Below are 18603 nucleotides of genomic sequence, written 5' to 3'. Positions count from 1 at the left end.
GTAGTGTGTGATCTGACAAGGACCTGTAAGTGTTTATATTGTCTCCACCAATTACCACATTGTCTCTAGCAAATGTCTCCACCAATTGCTTACATTGTCTCACCAACTACTAACAACCCCCCCCTCCTCCTGAAATCTAACACCCTTTGTGCCTGCTCTGTGTATATATATATATATATATATATATATATATATATATATATATATGCATCCTTCAAAAAATGTTTTTAAATTTGCTTTGACAAAGGAGCCTTGCGCTTCGAAACGTTAGCCATTTGTCATCATTATGAGTTAGCCATTAAAAAGGTATCAACTACTGAAGATTACCAAGTTTTCGTGTTTTTTTATATTTCTGACACTTATAATAATACATTTTATTTATATAGCGCCAACATATTCCGCAGCACTGTACAATTTGTTCTTGCCGGACTGTAGCCCAGAGCTGTATTCACTTTTCTGCTGTTTGTTATTGGAAACTGTCAGCAAGGCAGCTTACACAAGGTTCACACTGGCGTTGTGATCTCTGGCCTTTGGTTTTTTTAACAGCTGTCACACAGCAGGGTTAAGTTCAATGTTAGTGAATGGGGGCTATTCGCATGTCCCTCCACACACTGTAATGTACCAGCGGTCCTAAGGTACTAGATGGCAGCGAAAAATGTTTTTCATGGCCGTTTTGCAGCTCGATTGTCTGAATGTAGTCTAAGATCAGGAGATGTTCACGTGTTTGATGTCAGGTGAACTCTACTACATGCTAAGGTTTAGCTTTCCCAAAAGGAGGCGTAAAGTGTCCTGTTGGACAATTTATTAGAATTTTTGTTCTATTGTATCTGGTAAAGTTGTTTCTGTTTAAAGGAGTTTCCCTTTTTTCTAATTATTTATTTATTTTTCTTATTTAACACCCTATATACTCGTAAAATAACACGCTGTATACTTGAGTCTCCGGCAGGGGGTTCGGCAGAGAGCATCTGATCGGGTCCTTGGGGTTGCTGACCTTTGGCTGTATCAGTCACATGTGGGCCAATCACTCAATGGTTGAGGAGTGAAGCTCTGCTCAAGTGGGTTCATACTGGCGTTTGGCTTTCCATTCTTCATGTCCGCATGGAAAGCTAACCTACTTGAAAATAGGAAACCCATGGACCTCCCTAATCTATAATGGGGGGCCGCCTGCAGGCATATCGTGCGTGCAGGCAACATAGACCAGGTACCCAAGCAGAAATGCTGGACGCATGTAGAAGTATGTATGTAGGGGGAAATTTATCATTAGCAGAATTTTTGTCAGTCAGTTTTGCTGGAGTCTGCAATGGCTTAATTTGCACCAAATTTGTCAAATGTTGTATGATGTTTCATACATTAGATGCATCTATGAGTTTGTCGTGAATATTGCTCTACTTTCTATACCACCCACAGATGTATTAGTAAAATGTAATAAAATATAAATATATCATCGTAATGATCGTCATTTTTTCCAGCGCTGAAATTCCACACCAAATTCCTCACCATTTTCCTCCGTGTGAATGGACCCTTAGTTTTCGTGCCTGATATGTTATTTGGAGTCTCTACTGTCAGGTGGACAGTGTCACGCAGGAAGAGATAAGAGGGGATGATTTTGAGCCCTGATACTGTCAACATCTGATTAAAGCTCTGAATCTCATCCCCTCTACTGCTCTTATCTTATACTGCCCTCCTGACAGTACAGAACCTAAACAGCAGGTCAGGCACCAAAACTAACTGCACTTGTTGCTTTGGAATGGAGCAGCAGCTAGTGAATTGATGCAAAGAGCTGGACATGGCTGAGGTAGGGAAAGGTACTCTTTAAAGAGGACCTTTCATGTCCTCAGGCACATGCGGTTTTATATACCGCTAGAAAGCTCGCAGTGCGCTGAATTCAGTGACTTGTCGGCTTTCCCGTTATGTGCCCCGGGACTGGAGGCATAGGTGCTGTTATAATGGCACTGATTGCTGCCCATTATCAGAAGGGCGTTCCTGACAATGTAGCTGGGCTGTAAGGAACCCCCACCCCCGACAGTACTTGTTCATTGCCTTGTACTGTCAGAGGGAGCTTTCCTTACAACGATGACGCTAAGCTGTGAGCTTTAAGACCGGAGATCCTCTTTAAGGCCGGAGCTCCATGGCTGGAAACACTGCAATTTGGCCACAGAGGAAACGCTGCGGCAAGAGTCATGCAGTTTTACAGTAGTTGCAGAGTGGAGAGGATTTGTGTGAATCCCATGCCCACTTTGCAGAAAAAATTGCAGTGCGGACACGCTGCGATTTCCAAAACCGTTGCGGTTTGAAAATCGTAGCATGTCAATTATATCTACGGAAACGCCGGCAGCATTCTCGTAGATATAATGGTAAGAGAAAGTCCATGGAGGAAAACTCTGTGAACTTTCTCTTCAAAGCGCTGCGAGAAGAACCGTGATGCGTTCACGCCACGGTTGTTCCCGCAGCGCTTTAGCATGGCCTTTCCGGCCCGTGGGGCCTAAGGCTAAGGTCCCATGTTGCGGAAACACTGGAGCGGCTTCAAAAGGAATGGGAACGATGTAAGAAGTGCTTTTAATGTTGTCTTCTGCTCAATCCACTCCTGGCTTTGGCTTTAAGAAATATAGCAAAATGTGAAATAAAAAAAGTTGCATATCCACAACATGGGGCCTAAGGCCCGACCTAGTAAGCTGCAGAAAAGTTTATTTTTTTTCTGTAGGATTTTTCATAGAAAGTCCGCAGGGTTCTCTGTGGACTTTCTGCCCTTATTACACCTGTAGGGAAACCGCAAACTAACCGTTTCTTTGGCATGTCTTGCCTTTATGTCTTCCAGGTTACAATCATGTAGAGCTGAATAACATTTTGCTTCCATGCACAGACACAACTGTATTGCAGGTGGCAAATAGAGTCCCGGCATGTTTGTATTATTGAGCTGGGGCGCTCTAGTCCCCCCATTCAATGTATTTTCCCGTAGAAGTGATGGCGGTACAATATCGTACTATGGTTGCCATAATACAGCCTGTTATGGAATAGCTATAAGATATATATGTGTATGTATATGTCTCTCTCTCAACTTGCATAGGATAGTCATTGGTTTCTGTGAACTAGACCCATGTGTATAACACAGATACCCTTACAAGAAAAATGTAATCTATATTCAGATTGCTGTGAGGTAAAATAACTCTGAGGAATACTGTAAACCTATAAATGTTGTCTCGGGGATACAAAGGCACAAAGGCTCTCTTCATAGGCACCTGTAAGCTGTCACTCCGGTGACTTCAGACAGGAATAAGATGTGTGACTATTCAGCTTTCTGACTCTCGAGGGCCTTCATGCTACTTTTATTCTGTGTGAATCAACAGTATATACTCTGTACGACTCCATATATAGTCTGAGGTCTAAAGAGGTACATTATGACCCCACAGAAGTGCTTTTGGGAGGTCATACAGAGACTTCATTCTTGTGTGTCTGAACCATTAGGCTTGTGTTGCTAATAGATAAATGAGACAACCATGTGTAGTTTTGAGTCACTCCAGTCATCTTGTTGGCAACTAAGGGAGCATTCACACTACCTTTGGTGTCCGCTCAGCAGCGTCCGTGGCTATCGTCCATAAAATTTTTTAGAAATGGACACTAACTGGTCTGTTTGCAATTTCCATTCAATTCAATGGTGTTTTATCTTGTGTCTGTTTACAACCATGTCCGTTTTTTCAAGTGGACAAAAAAATCCTACATTCAGGACTTTTCTGTCTGTTTGAAAAAAACGGACAGCAAGTGTCTGTTATTTTATTTTTTAACATTGAGGTCTATGGGCAACGGACAGTAAGGCTGGGTTCACACTACCGTAGGTGTCCGACAGCAAGTGTCCGTAGCTAATGTCCGCGCAAGATTTTAGCTACGGACACTAGCTGTTGGACACCTACGGTAGTGTGAGCCCAGCCTAACCGAGAGCCATCAGTTAGTCCGTTATTTTGTGTCCGTTTATTTTCTGCGCATTCTCAGAGCTTGTTTGAAAGATTGTCCGGCTGTGAGCGCCAGTGAGTGTTTTATGCTCTCTGCCACGAAACCGTTTTTTTTTTTTTTAAATCGGATACAGTCGGACATGCAGTACTCTGTGTCCGGTTTTTAAAAAACGGTTTCGTGGCGGAGAGCATAAAACGCTCACCACCGCTCACGGCCGGACCCGCTCTGACAGCTTTCCATCTTCTGCCGGCAGAAGAGGGAAAGCTGAGAACGGAGACCCGAACCTAGCGTCAGAAAGTATAAACAACAACAAAAATAAAAGGGACAGCATAAAAATTGGACTCCAAGTGATACTGATGTGTCTGGGTTTTTTTTTTAATTGATCCATTAAATGGATCAGTTAAAAAAAAAAAAAAAAAAAAAAGACACATGAACATCAGTCAGCATCACTTAGTGTCAGTTAATGTGTTTTTTTTTGTTGTTGTTGTTTTTTAAACGGACGCCTTCATAACAGAATGCAACGGTAGTGTGAAACCTGCCTAAGCTATTTATTGCTCCATTATACCTAAAATAGACAAAAATTTAAACAACTTTGTAAGTAGTATTAGGGCTCGTTCACATCTGCGCCCGTACTCCGTTCTGCAGGTTTCCGTTTCCTGCACAAAACAGGGCAGGAGACGAAAACCTGCTGGCATCTTTCCAAACCCATTCATTTGAATGGGTTTGAAAAGTGTCCGGCCGTGAGCGCCGGTGAGTGTTTTATGCTCTCCGTGGCAAAACCGTTTTTTTTTTTTTTTTTTTTAAACCAGACACGGAGTCGGACATGCAGTACTCTGTGTCCGGTTTAAAATAACGGTTTTGCTGCAGATTGCTCAAAGTGCTCACGGCCGGACTCTGCACGACAGGTTTCCGTCTTCTGCCGGCAGAAGACGGAAACCTAATACGGAGTGCCGAACACTCGTGTGAACCCAGCGTAAGAGGGATTATGCACCAAAAAATTAGCAAATGGCAGGAAATTTAATTTTCAAATGGTAGGGGGGGAATAGGTGATAAATTGCTGTCTTTAAAGCAAAAACAAAAAACCAAGAGTTTAGTCTTGAAGGGGTTAATCTCTTTCCTCATGTCTAATGTGTTGTAACTAATTCTTATTGTTGATGTCTAGGCCTATAAAATCTAAGCAGTGTTTGCTCAGTGTCTGGAGCCATATTTAGTGTACTGCTCTTGGCTTCATGTTTAATAACTAGTGATAATTTGAGGATTACATTACACATTTTCATCATTAATCTTGTGATTTTTATTTTTTAAATGTTTTGCCCATTCTCCGCGACCAGATTTCCTTATATAGAAGTAACTTGCTGTATGGCAGACACAAGCTCTTATATTGTATATAACATCTGCCTTCTGCTGATACATATTATCTCTTAGTTTTATTACAAATATTCCTGGCTAGTAAGATGGGTTTGTTATGGTCCATCCAATCTGAGGGCTGTTTATAGTGAACTAAAGGCTCTTCTCGGATGGTGACTTTATAGTTAAGCTTCTGATACAGTCACAGTTTTACTGTTGTAGTAGGGCGGATGTCTGTACTCGTAGTAATGGCGGTATTTAAAGGGGTTGTACTAAAATAATGAATGCAGAGAAAGCAATGAGGTGACGTCTTAGAGCAGCAGTGTACAATCAGAGACAATTCTAGTACAAATAATGCCATTGAAGCAATGAGACAAAGGCAAGGGTGGAAAAAATGACACTACATATTGAAATAGCGAGCATCCTGTCTATTGTGGTTGGCTTGTGATTTCCTTGAAGCGCTCGCTTGTTACTCTAAATACCTGATTACAATTAGATATTGTAGTCTTACAACTTACCCGCTTACAGGGTTGACCCATTATACATATTTTTTATTAACTATGAAAGTGAATGGACTTGAAATGCTGCTGTATGCTGTGCATTGGGATATGTCCAAGCCTTCCTTCGTAGGTTAGGTTATTATTCCAAGTCTCCTAGCAGGTTAAAGGGATCCTATCATGCAATCACTTTTTTTTTTTTTTTTTTTTTTTTTTCTAGCAAACACATCAGAATAGCCTTAAGACAGGCTATTCGTCTCCTACCTTTAGATGTCTTCTCCGCGCCTCAGTTCACCTAAAATCCCGCTGCTTCTCAGTATGTATGAGTTCTTTCGCAGCCCTGAAGCGGCCCAAGCGCACAACAAGCACTGGGGACGGCCCCAATGCTGCAAGAGAACTCTCTACAGCAGGGGTGCCCAATACGTCGATCGCAATCTACCGGTCGATTGCGGGATGCAACCAGGGATCCCCGGTGTCTGCAGGCCCCGCCTGCAAGTGTCCGGAGATGACTCTCGGCCTGCACTGTGAACAAGCACTCCGGACTTTCGGGCAGCAGCAGCTCCGGGGGATGACGCGCTCCCCGCTCTTAGGGATGAAGGGAGCCGGGGTGCTGCTTGTTCACAGCACAGGCTGAGAGTCATCTCCAGACACTGGCAGGCGGGGGGTGCCGTAACCCCCTGCCTGTCTCCTGCTCTCACGCTCCGCCTGACCCTGCCCACAGGCCCGGCCCCGCCCGCAAGATGTGGGTAGTAGATCTTATCCCTTGGTCAGTTTATAAAGTAGCACCCCTGTAAAGTGAGCACCCCTGCTCTAGAGTAACTTCTAGTCCTTGGGCCTAGGGCAAGCCGACTGCGCATGCTTGCAGCGCCTCCAGTGGATGCCTAGTAATGCTGCATTCACTTCAGTTACATTCACATGCAGCTTCTTCCAGTAATGTGTTATACACAATTTACCACCAGGGGCACCACTTGGAGAGATTGTATTTGAACCCATATTTTCTTTTTCTCCCTCTTTTAAAGGGATTGTCTAAGATTTATGTTTTTATGGCCTAGTCTTCAATGGGAATTGAATTAAAATACCAGGCACCATTAAGGGCCCTGAGCCAACCGCTATATTGTGTATAGTATGGAGCATCGGAAGGGGCGTACAGTGGATCGGTGTGGGAATTGTCCGTCTTCCCCGCCACTTAGATATTTATGGCCTATACTAAGGTTGGGCCATACAAACTTAAATCTTGGACTCCTATTTTAAATCGTACAGTGTTGAGTGTATTATCCATTCAGTGCACTTGTATAACCGGAATATTACAAGCAATATTGGGGAGAAATAACTACAGTGGGTGAAGGAGCCAAGAATACCTTGAGGGTCAAGCACAGAGTTTAGACTAATAGGCGGAAATTTGGTTAGAACATTGTTGCTTTGAGGACATTCTTCTTGTGATCGGTGTACTAATCTCATTACATGAGCCAAGGAACATTGCATTTACCAGTGATCCATGGCCTTTAGACAAACTAATTTGATTGCATGTCTTCTGTTTCCTGGACTCGTGTCCGCTTTTACACAGGAGAAGATTTAGACCCTCTGTCTTCACTGTCTTCAGGAAGTCGATGGTGTTTGTATTAAAGGATGTAAGCAAGGAGTCTTTAAACGTATGTAAGGAAAAAAAATCCCTATAATCTCGGTGCGGCTAGTCGCTGTGCTCTGTATGTGTAATATGATTGGAGAACTTCCTCATGACCTTAAAGGGAAGAAAATAAGTCCTAGAAACTGCATAAAATCTTGGCGTCAGTCTTGTGGAATATCTGCATTGCTATTGTCAATGCTCTTACGCTGTATATGTATACAGTCACATCAACACAAGTAGGATTCGCTGCTTAACATTGTAAAGGCTCATTCACCAAGTGTAACACAACTCTGTGCAACTATGGCATTGTACACACTATGTGACATACATCATCGGAATAACGTAAAATGACAAGCAAAGCAGATGAATGCAATAATGGTAAAAAAGAGGGGTCCCTTCCTAATCTAGGCCACGCCATAGAATTTTAGCATGGATTGTTTGTGGATTAATTTGTATCCCACTATTTTCAAGGTATCTGCTGGAATTTTGTTTTTGGAGGGGGGGGGGGGAGTTTTTTGTTTTTTTTCTTTTCTCTATGTAGATTAGCACCATGCAATGATGGGTGCATGGCAAACTTCTCCACACGATAATCTAGTTGTGCGAACGTAATCTAAGAAGCATTATGAGACTCTATGAATGTATACTTGGTAACGTGCAGCCATAGGAATATATGTTGTCAAGCAATGTCCATGTACATAGCTTAGGCCAGACTGATCCTTCCTGATCTATAGGTCTTAGGTCAGCTTTACTTATTATCCGTTTCTGATCATTGCCATTTTGTATTACAGGCAGTGTACCACTACTGAAATCGATAGGTGCTGGTAGACAGGACTTGGCTATCTTTGGTGCTCACATTGTAATGAACGGGAGATGGGGCATATCTGCATCCACCAGTGGGGTTGGCTGCTTTTCCTGCGGATGAATTCACCCCTGGAGATCTTTGCAAGTCAGACCTCCACTGATCAGCAATAGAGATGAACGAGTACCATTCGGATCAGCCGATCCGAACAGCACGCTCCATAGAAATGAATGGATGCACCTGGTACTTCCGCTTGGACGTAGCCGGCGCGCTTAACCCCCCCGCGTGCCGGCTACGTCCATTCATTTCTATGCGAGCGTGCTGTTCGGATCGGCTGATCCGAACAGTACTCGCTCATCTCTAATCAGCAATTTATCTTCTATCCTACGCAATAACCCTTTAAGGAATTGGCTATTTGTAAGCGCACAGGCTGTCTGCAGTGTATGAGATCACTGCTTTTGCACTTGGTTTTGGTCAGACTTCCTCTTTTTGTGCTTCCTGTTTATTGTTCCGGTTTTAGTAGTCTTGGTCACAGGTCTATGACATTTTTAGTGTAGATCTTTGGAATTCACCTTCATGAGCGCTTTGTAAATTCTTTTTTTTTTTTTTTTCTTCATTCTGGGCTCTGGACAAGCCCTAAATTATATATTTGGTTCTCTATAAAATTTCTACGTGTGGATTAAAATGTTACTTATATTTCTTGTTGAAAGATTTTTTACAGTGTGCCTTTAAATATTAAGAAGACATACTGTGTCCTTTTCAGGCAAGCTCGTGGTGTGCACAGTTTTAGAATCCATACTGCTAAAACATACCTGCCTGCTATAGATTCTGGAAAATGAATATGCAAATAAATTGGATAAAATTAGAGCTCTAGTGTCACCTGTTTGGAAGGGAACTCCCTATAGATTAGTACCTTGTTTTGCTTAAACCTAGTGGCATGGGAATAAAGCCAAGCCAATCTGTAGACTGTAGTTTTGAAGTTATTTTCTAAGAATATTTAGCAGGTCATGTATGGTCTATAAGACTTAGCATACTGCAAGGTGGGCTAATATGGCAGTCTCCTTAAGGAGACAGTACCCCCTCTAACATACATTTGTGACCTTTCACTTAGCCAGCCGGTGCCCTGTTTTTTTAACCTCAAAACACCTGTGGATGGGTTTTCCTTCTTCTTGGAAGAGAGATTGCGGCTCGGCTTTAATCTCAGACCATGCCACTAGTTTTCAGGATAAGAGGCATTGATCTATAGGGAACTAACTTCCAAAAGGTGGGACTAGAGCAATTTTGTTTGTTTGTTTGGTTTTCCTTCACTGAAAGACTTATTTGCATATTTTTTTACATGATAAAGTTCTGTATGACTACTGTTGCCTTTAGAGGGAACTTCTTATAGTACTCTATGTAGCCCAACCTTTATAGAGAGAGAGATTTTAAAGTTAAAGGAGTTAACCCAAAAAAGCAAGTTATTCCCCATCTTTATTTAACTGACACCCCCCCCCCCCCCGAATAGAGTAGTGGTCAATCACAATGTGCACAGCTCCATTGATTTCATTTGGGGTACTGGAGCTAGCTGAGGATAGGGATAACTTTCTTTTGTGGGAGAATCCATTTAATAAACACAGACTCTTGGAGTAAAAGAATATATTCATTTCTTCTAATAAAGCGCACATTTCCATTGCAGATTCAGCTTTTTTTACCTTCCGTGAAATGGACTGTGAGCCGAGAGGATCCCCTGCTTGTGAATCCATCATTTCACGTAACACAGAAAAAATCCTGGTATTGTATCATGCTTTTAAAGTACATTTGCAAAGTATAAAACTATTTAATGGGGCTGCATTTATAGACTGTATTCTTAAGATATGCCATAAATACCACACAGATCCAGATCCATCTCATCTGCTTTGAATGGTTTCCCATGCTTAGCCACAAGATAACGGATAGGTTCTGCGCATGCGCGAGTCTTTTCATCCACTTCTACAAATAGTCGAGGTTGCTTGAACTGCCTGGCCCCTCTCTGATCACTTAAAACTGCAAAATTAGCTGTTTTTAGACATGTTTTATGTCATATATAGAGCTTTATGGTATTCTGCAAGTTAATGTTGACCTTGGGAAATTTTCAGATGTGACGTAATGGCCTAAAGAGGGGTGACCAAAGGCCCTATCGGATAGTATCAATGTCAAAGCAAGGGGTCACCAGTTTACTACCTGTGTGAGCTAGAGCGGTGAGCTGTTTGTGTCAAATCTGCGCCCGGTCTCCGTTTTGCAGGTTTCCGTTTCCTGCAGAGGTTTGGAAAGTGTCTGGCCGTGAGCGCCTATGAACGTTTTGTGCTCTCCGTGGCGAAAGTGTGTGGTTTTTTTTTTTTTTTTTGTTTTTCTTTAACTGGACACAAAGTCGGACATGCAGAACTTCGTGCCCGGTTTAAAAAAAAAAAAAAAGGTTTCGCAGCGGAGAGCACAAAGCGCTCACGGCCAGACACGGTCTGCCAGGTTTCCGTCTTCGGTCAGCAGAAGGCTGAAACCTGGAAACGGAGATCAGGCGCTGGTGTGAACCCGCCCTAAGCATGCCTCCTGAACTGGTGAACCTGTCCTGTCTGATATTGTATTATATGGTATATGAATTATATCAAGCCACTAACCTCATACTGCAAAGTGATCACAATGAGTCACACCTTATTTTATTTTTAATCCATTTATTAATAGCAGTTTTACTACTTTGCTATAAAAAGTATAATTTTAGGGATTTATGTGGATTGTGAGAAAATTTCCTACGTGGTCACATGCAAATTTATTTTTTTATTTTTTATTGCCAGAGCCAAGCTAAGACACTGGCCGAGCAGAAAAGATTGCCATTTGTCACAGAGGATGATGATACAAATGAGGAGCTCGGTAAGTTCATAGAAAACATAACTTGAAATTTATAAAAGGAAAGAAAAACTCAGAATGATGACCGAGGTTATAGAGGGAATGGGTAGATTACAGTAAAACAGGTTCTAATCCTCTAAGAAGATTTCCTTACCTGTGTACGTAATTGATGGTTAATTCTATCTTATACATGTACATGATATATATTAGATCACTTCATTGTCATATTTTATTTTTTTTAATATTTCAGCTATAGGATATGTATTAATAGGCAGTGGCCTGCATGATGAAGCTATAAAACACTTCTCCTCCATGCTTCAGGTACGTTTGTGTTATTCCTACCTCTATGCAGAAAGTGTTTTAGGATGTTATTTTTACTGTATAGTATACATAAGTGCTATTGTTGTATCACTGACTGATATACATTACTGTAGCTTAACCACCTGTATCTGCATTTGGTTATTGTAATCTGTAAAGTACTAGTAACTGAACTTTTGTATCATTATATATCTTGTATCTATCAGCCTACTAATATTATCCTATCTTACTAATATTATAAATGTGAAAGTTTGGATGTTTGTTACGCAAAAACGGCTGAACAGATTTGCATGAAATTTGCCACATACATAGATAGGAACCCGATTAACACATAGGCTACTTTTTATCCCGGTAAACGAAGCTGAAGCTGGACAGTGTTAAAGCTGATAAAAATGAAGTCTCATGGAAGGTCAGGAGATTACAGAAAATGCAGGATGTGTGTGGGCAACAGGAGTATATCGGGTGTAGAGTTTCAGTGAGTACTACGGGGAATGTGTCGTTCTGCCTCTGATGGGGGAGGGGGCACATTTCAGCAACATCCGTTCAGCCCTTTGTAACACAGAAGCTGCTCAGACAGTCACATAGCAAAACCCCTGTAATCACAATTGCCCGATGTAGCAGAGCTTACGCAGCGCTGTAGCATACCTCTGTACGCTCTCCATATGCAAACATGTACATACAGCTGGGTATCCTATGCATATGCAGCAATGTAGCAGAGCCGAGACGCAGGAGCAGGCTGATTGAACTTTGGCACATTTGAGCAACTTCCATTCAGCCCTTTGTAACACAGAAGCTGCTCACACACTGACATAAGAACACCCCTATAATCCAAATGGCCAGATGTAGCAGAGCTTAAGCAGCGCTGTAGCACAGCTCAGTACGCTCTCCGTATGCAGAGATGTACATACAACTGAGTATGCTGCGCATATGCTGCGATGTAGCAGAGCTGAGACGCGAAAGCAGGCGGATCATCCACAACAGCAATTGGCTAAACATAAGCGGCTCAGCGCCAACTCCAACTTGCAGACAAAGTCGCGGGCATATGCTAGTTTACAATAGTAATGTTCAATAACTCTTTGTATTGGTCTGACAGCTAAAGATGGCTGCTCCTACCTTTTCTGACACTTAAAGATCATATTTTCAAGAAAAATCCAGCCTAGAACTGAATGCATTTACTAAATGACTTGGTATTCATGTCTTGCAACAGGAGGATGCAGATCTTGTAAGTGCTATATATGGCCGAGGAATAGCCTATGGCAAAAAAGGCCTGCAGGTAAGTGTTGGAGCAGGAAAACTTTCAGAAGTCTGTGAAATTTGCTACTTATTATTTATATGTACGATTGAACATACACTGATGGCCACAATACTGTCTTAGAGGACCTTTCATCACCTCCACCAACTCCATTTCTTAGTATCTTTAATTGCTCCATTGATTTTGATGGTATTTTTTCTTTAGCCCCCAGTGCTTCAGGGCATCAGTGCAGTTGGTTTTGGTGCCTGATATGTAAGTTAGGCTGTGTACTGACAAGTGGGCGGTGTCAGGCAGGAGCAGTTAAGGAGGTGTGGTGATGACAGTTCTTCTTTCAAGTGTATCTATTCTGAGACAGAAAGTTCCTGATAAAGTTTGTGTGGTAATGTGGAGTTTAGGGGGTGAGTTCAGTTGCTAAGTGTAAAGAGAGCCCTATCTATCATTGGCGTTCCAGTTGCCATCAGTATAGTTCTGACTGGTGCCACAGAAGATTTACTACATAATGTTATTAAATTTCGTCTTGATGGCCGTCTAGATTGATCTTTTCTTCCCCATATATTTTCCTTTGCTCTCTTTAAGGATATAAAGAATGCTGAGTTGGCATTATTTGAACTGAGCCGTGTTATCAGCTTGGAACCGGATCATCCAGAAGTATATGAGCAGAGAGCAGAAGTAAGTGCTAGGGTCTGCGTGCTTGTAGTGTATACGTGACCTGTAACAGTGCTGAATATGTGGAGCGTCCTTACTGCACACTGCTCACTACTATAGGCTTTTAATGCTGAATTGGGAGAAGAGTGCCACTGTATTTTGACTGTTACCTTCATTAGGCAGGGCCAAATTACGCACTTGGTTTTTGGTAAATTACAAATCTAATTCTGTGCTGAAGGTATTTTCCACCTCCTATTCATTTCAATGAACTGGCAGGCCACTTTTTTTACACCATCTGAAAAAAATCAACTACTGCCTCCCAATGAAATGAATGGAAGACAGGCTTCAGGTGGAACTTGATGTGGATTCTGCATCAAATTCACCATCAAATTCCTACTTTTAATGCCACCTTAGAGTCCATTCACACAGGATCTCTTGGCTGCAGTTTTCCCATTTGTGAAAAACCACAGTGCTGACTGCAGGCAGGATTATTAGATAAGGAGAGGTATTGCAGCAGAGACTTTTTTTTTTTTTTTTTTTGAGTGTGAAATAGTAGCGTCATTGTGAAACCCAGTGTAAGTCCTTACTTGGCAAATGATATCTTAAACGTCATTGGGCAACTTCTAGTGGTATAACCTCTAGACAAAGAAGCTTCTTCTCTCACTTGCTGTGTCTAAACAGGAAACTGCAATGTTCCCCAACCTTGTTCTTGTCACATTGCATAACAGTGGGAAGACAGACACGTAAGAACACATAATACGCCTATCTTATTGAAGTGAACGAGGAACCTCCGCATCATTGAGGGCCTGTAGCGGGCGGTGATCTTAAAATGGCACCCATATATACTCCACATTGATGTCCTGAGTGAACGTCTGATGACAATACATTAAAGATGCCAGTTTGGGGGGATATGTTATGCCTGCTGACCACACCTTTTAGCTTTTATATAAGAGTGTCTAGGTATATCTGGTATTACATAGGTTCTATTAGACTCCTTAATATTTCTTTCTACAGATTTTGTCTCCGCTGGGTCGGATTAGTGAAGCTCTTAGTGACCTCACTAAAGCTATTCAGTTACAGCCATCGGCACGACTTTACAGGCACCGTGGCACCTTGTATTTTATATCTGAGGTAAGATGACAAATGTAAAGGTTCTCTGTAATGCTGGCCATACACTTCAGATGGCATTTGGCGAAACACATACATTTGGCTGAAAAGCTATTGCTCCTGTATCTCACACCCCATACGCCGGCACCCTCACCTTTCCCTGTCCGAGGTTAGTATGTGAAAATACTGACTCAAATCATGTACACGTGTATGTATGTGTGTGTGTGTGTGTGTGTATATATGCATATATATGTGTATATGTATGTATGTATGTGTGTGTGTGTGTGTGTGTGTGTGTATATATATATATATATATATATATATATATATATATATATATATTATATTATATTATATTATATTATATTATATCACACACACACACACACACACACACACACACACACATTATCTGTCTATATCTCCCTGGGTAGCATGAGGGTCCACCTTAGTGACTCTGCGTTCAATTGACAAATAAGTTCCTATAGATAATGAACACCCGCTTACTTTTATGGCAGGATTATGTAGCAGCACATGAGGATTTTCAACGCTCCCTGGAATTAAACCAAAACCAGCCAATAGCGGTTTTATACAAAGGTTTGACGTTCTTCCACAGAGGCCTGCTCAAGGTAATACTCTGGTAAAATCGGAATTCTTATGCATAGTTTAAAGTCTGTGCTATGACAACCTGGACACAATAATCTGATATCTAAACCATTTTAGGGGTTAATGGGGGTTGTCCAGAGAACAATTAAAAACTACCTGCAAATAGAATTGAAACTTTACTCCCTTTCTGTTACCATTTTTATTCGGTGCTTCCTCTGCCATTGTCCTCCTCTATTTACATATAGTCCCATGTGACATCTATAGCCAATCAATAGCTGCAGTAGTCACGTGGCATATTAGTGGCATCATAGTTCCTATCACCGAGCTACCAGTAATGGGGGTATGTGGCTGCAACGGGCATATGTTTTCTGCCTGTAATGAAAATGTGCATAGCTACCGGTATGTTTTATCTTTTGCCATACTTTATTTCCAGGAAGCCATTGAAACTTTTAAGGAAGCCTTAAAGCAAAAATCAAACTTCATTGAAGCCTATAAAAGTCTTGGTCAAGCCTACAGGTAATTCTCCTTTCTTAGATTATTCTTCCAAATGCTCCTTATATAGACAATTGATCAAGATCTAAAGTTCCATTTTCATAAACCAGTGCCCTATAAATACCAGATATGGTCTGCTTATTATCTATATATGTTGCTCTCCGTGACCGTCCATGCAAATATAGAATGCAAGACTAATATTAAGAATATGAAGATTAAACCCCCCCGGGTTGTCAGTAAAGTACAGGCAAAACGCCTAGCAGAGCGTATAACTGCAGTGGAACCCAGCTGCGTGGGGGACACGGATAAATAAACATGTACATAATGGTTTTATATATGTAAATATTTTTGGAAAACCCCACAGTATCTCACTGAGCAGATGTAATGTGCTGACCGCTGTCTTGTCACTTTATACAATGTGAGTGGACACTTAAAGCGGGCCCGTAAATCGTTTAATGACAACTTTATGTTGCGTAAAACTGCCCATAACTTTTTTTTTTTTTTTTTTTTATACTGGTCAAACCCACATTTCCAGATTTCTTTCTCGTATACATTGCACAGAAATATTTAACTCCTAAATGAAGATGAGCCATGAATACTTGTATCCAGTGTCTTATCTAATATGTGTCTGAATCTAGAGAGCTTGGTAACTTTGAAGCAGCCATGGAGAACTTCCAGAAAGCCCTGATGCTGAATCAGAATCATGTGCAGACTCTTCAGTTGAGGGGGATCATGCTCTACCACCATGGCAGTCTGCAGGAGGCGCTCACAAACTTTAAGGTGAGTTTTCACAAAGGATTGTAAATTATTTATTTGCTTATATAATATATATATATATATATATATATATATATATATATATATATATATATATATATATATATATATAAATTCACCTCAATAAATTGAAAGTGTAACTGCTTCACTGCCGTTAGATAGTTAAAAGCAAACCCGTTGTCTTTTTCCCAAAAAAAAAAATCAAGGATAAGGAATAACTTGCAGATCACTTGGGGGGTCCAACTGGTCACTGATGCAGGGACTGTAGGACCGCCATACCTCATTCAGAATGAATTGGTGTTCTCAGACAGCCCACTGCTCCATTCATTCAGTGGGAGTGTATTTTTTTTATCTCCCGTCCTTCCATTGAAATTAAAAGATCGGTGCGTGTGCTGCTTGACTCACTGCTCCATTTAGAACTGGCAATAAAAATCCTCCGATCTCCTGATCAGTGGGGATCTGAACAGTTGTATCCCCACTGAACTACAAACTATTCCTTATTCCTTAAGCAGCCAATCAGTGGCTGTTTAAGATAACTCCGCCTCCTGTGGCAGACTAAATGAATCAAGTCCCACAAAACTGATCGGTTACAGGACAATGGGGTATTGCAGGATGGTTAGTAGATGATGAAAATGATGTGCACCATGCTATAATTGAATGCATTTATATGCTCTATTATATGCATGCAAGTCTGAATCATGCCTAATATCTAATATTCATCTCTGTATAACTACATTTTCATTTTGTTCTGTTCTCTTTGCAGCGATGTCTTCAGCTGGAACCATATAATGAAGTGTGCCAATACATGAAGGGACTCAGCCATGTCTCTATGGGTCACTTTTATGAAGGAATTAAAGCTCAGACCAAAGTTATGTTAAATGATCCAATGCCTGGTCAGAAAGCAAGCCAGGAATATTTAAAGGTGAAGTACTTAAGAGGTAAGTACCATGAGGAGTATGGTAGATGATTCAGCGCTCGGACAATACCGTCTAAAGTTATCAGACATGCAAAGTGTTACTCAATGTAAAATTTAGCAAGGTAGCTGATGATTGTCAAATATCCAACACTGTTAGACAGTCGAAACCAGTGTATGTTAAACTAATGCTCTTTACATTAGGTTTAGCACTTGATATCGTCCTATGTGCCAAATATTTCACTAGGTCTTTATTCTGCTAATTTTGCTATATGGGCTTTTTTTTTCTTTTATTTAACAAGAATTTTTATTTTATTTTAATTGATTCCTCTGTTTTACAGAATACTCTCGCTACTTGCACTCTCATCTTGATACTCCAGTCACAGAGTATAATATTGATACAGATCTGCCTGGAAATTTCAAGGATCACTGGGCTAAAAATCTTCCCTTTCTTATAGAAGATTACGAGGAGCAGCCAGGACTACAACCTCACATCAAGTAAATGCTTACCAGATTTACTTATTTATTTTTCTTGTTTGCAATATTATAAGTTGGATGACCCCTTCTTAAAAATTGTGTTTCTAAATTTTATTCTGTGTGTGTGTGTATGTATGTATATATATATATATATATATATATATATATATATATATATATATATATATAAAATTTCTTTTTGTTAAAAAAAAAAAAAAAAGTTCATCTATTACTTCTGAAAAGCTCACATCTTATAAGAAATCGCAGCTCTGTGATACAAACGACCCAGTCCTTTACAAGATTGATGAAGTAGTTTCCCATTGTGGGTGAATTTCTAATTCTGTGAAACTAGAATTTACATAGAGTGAGAGCAGGAGGCTGCAGGTTATGAAAATGAGTTGGCAATGGATCCAGTTTAAAGACAAGTATTTTCTAGTTTGTTTTTTTATAATCTTGTACTTCTCTTATATATAGTGCCATCAATGCTAGACCGACATTGCCAGTTTCTTACTATAGGGCTCACCATTTATGTATTGCTGCAAAGCATTTCCTGCATCATTGTGAAGCAATGTCGGCTGGGCAGGATGAGATCTGAAAACACAAGACCCTTACCTACTCTGAAGTTTTTATTTTTATTTTTTGCATTTTCTGTGTATATCCTATTATGTATTTTTATCAAATGGTATCCTGGCCCTTGCTATTTCAGTAGAATTTCTTGTGTGCCCAAGGAGCTGGTCTGCAGAATGAATGTTCCTGGACGATAGTCTGGCCACCTGCCAACAGCACTGGCTGGCCATACATGGTATGGTACTTGGGCAAGATTACAGGAAGATTCAATGAACATTAATGACAACTTGACCGCTTTTAATAGGCGAGAAAAACATTGCTGTGGGTAGGCTGGGAAACTCTAGAGGCAAATAGGTTTTAATAGTCATGAATGCAATTTTA

The 18603-nt window shown here is 40.8% G+C and overlaps 1 protein-coding gene across 2 annotated transcripts in view; it reads left to right on the top strand.

Moving 5' to 3' along the window:
- Positions 1-18603, top strand: part of TTC13 (tetratricopeptide repeat domain 13) — a 43119-nt gene that overhangs the window by 4235 nt on the left and 20281 nt on the right. For both annotated transcript variants that reach the window (XM_075267474.1, XM_075267473.1), the window contains exons 2-12: positions 9888-9982; positions 11017-11092; positions 11319-11389; positions 12594-12659; positions 13215-13307; positions 14298-14414; positions 14909-15019; positions 15430-15512; positions 16127-16268; positions 17029-17203; positions 17520-17676. In XM_075267474.1, coding sequence (XP_075123575.1) covers positions 9888-9982; positions 11017-11092; positions 11319-11389; positions 12594-12659; positions 13215-13307; positions 14298-14414; positions 14909-15019; positions 15430-15512; positions 16127-16268; positions 17029-17203; positions 17520-17676 — 1186 coding nt within the window. The remainder of the gene's footprint in view (positions 1-9887; positions 9983-11016; positions 11093-11318; positions 11390-12593; positions 12660-13214; positions 13308-14297; positions 14415-14908; positions 15020-15429; positions 15513-16126; positions 16269-17028; positions 17204-17519; positions 17677-18603) is intronic.

Source organism: Leptodactylus fuscus, chromosome 3 (genome assembly GCF_031893055.1).
Source record: "Leptodactylus fuscus isolate aLepFus1 chromosome 3, aLepFus1.hap2, whole genome shotgun sequence".
In the NCBI taxonomy this organism is placed as follows: Eukaryota; Metazoa; Chordata; class Amphibia; order Anura; family Leptodactylidae; genus Leptodactylus; species Leptodactylus fuscus.
Note: the sequence above shows the minus strand (reverse complement) of the source record. Positions and strands in the feature narration are given on the sequence as shown.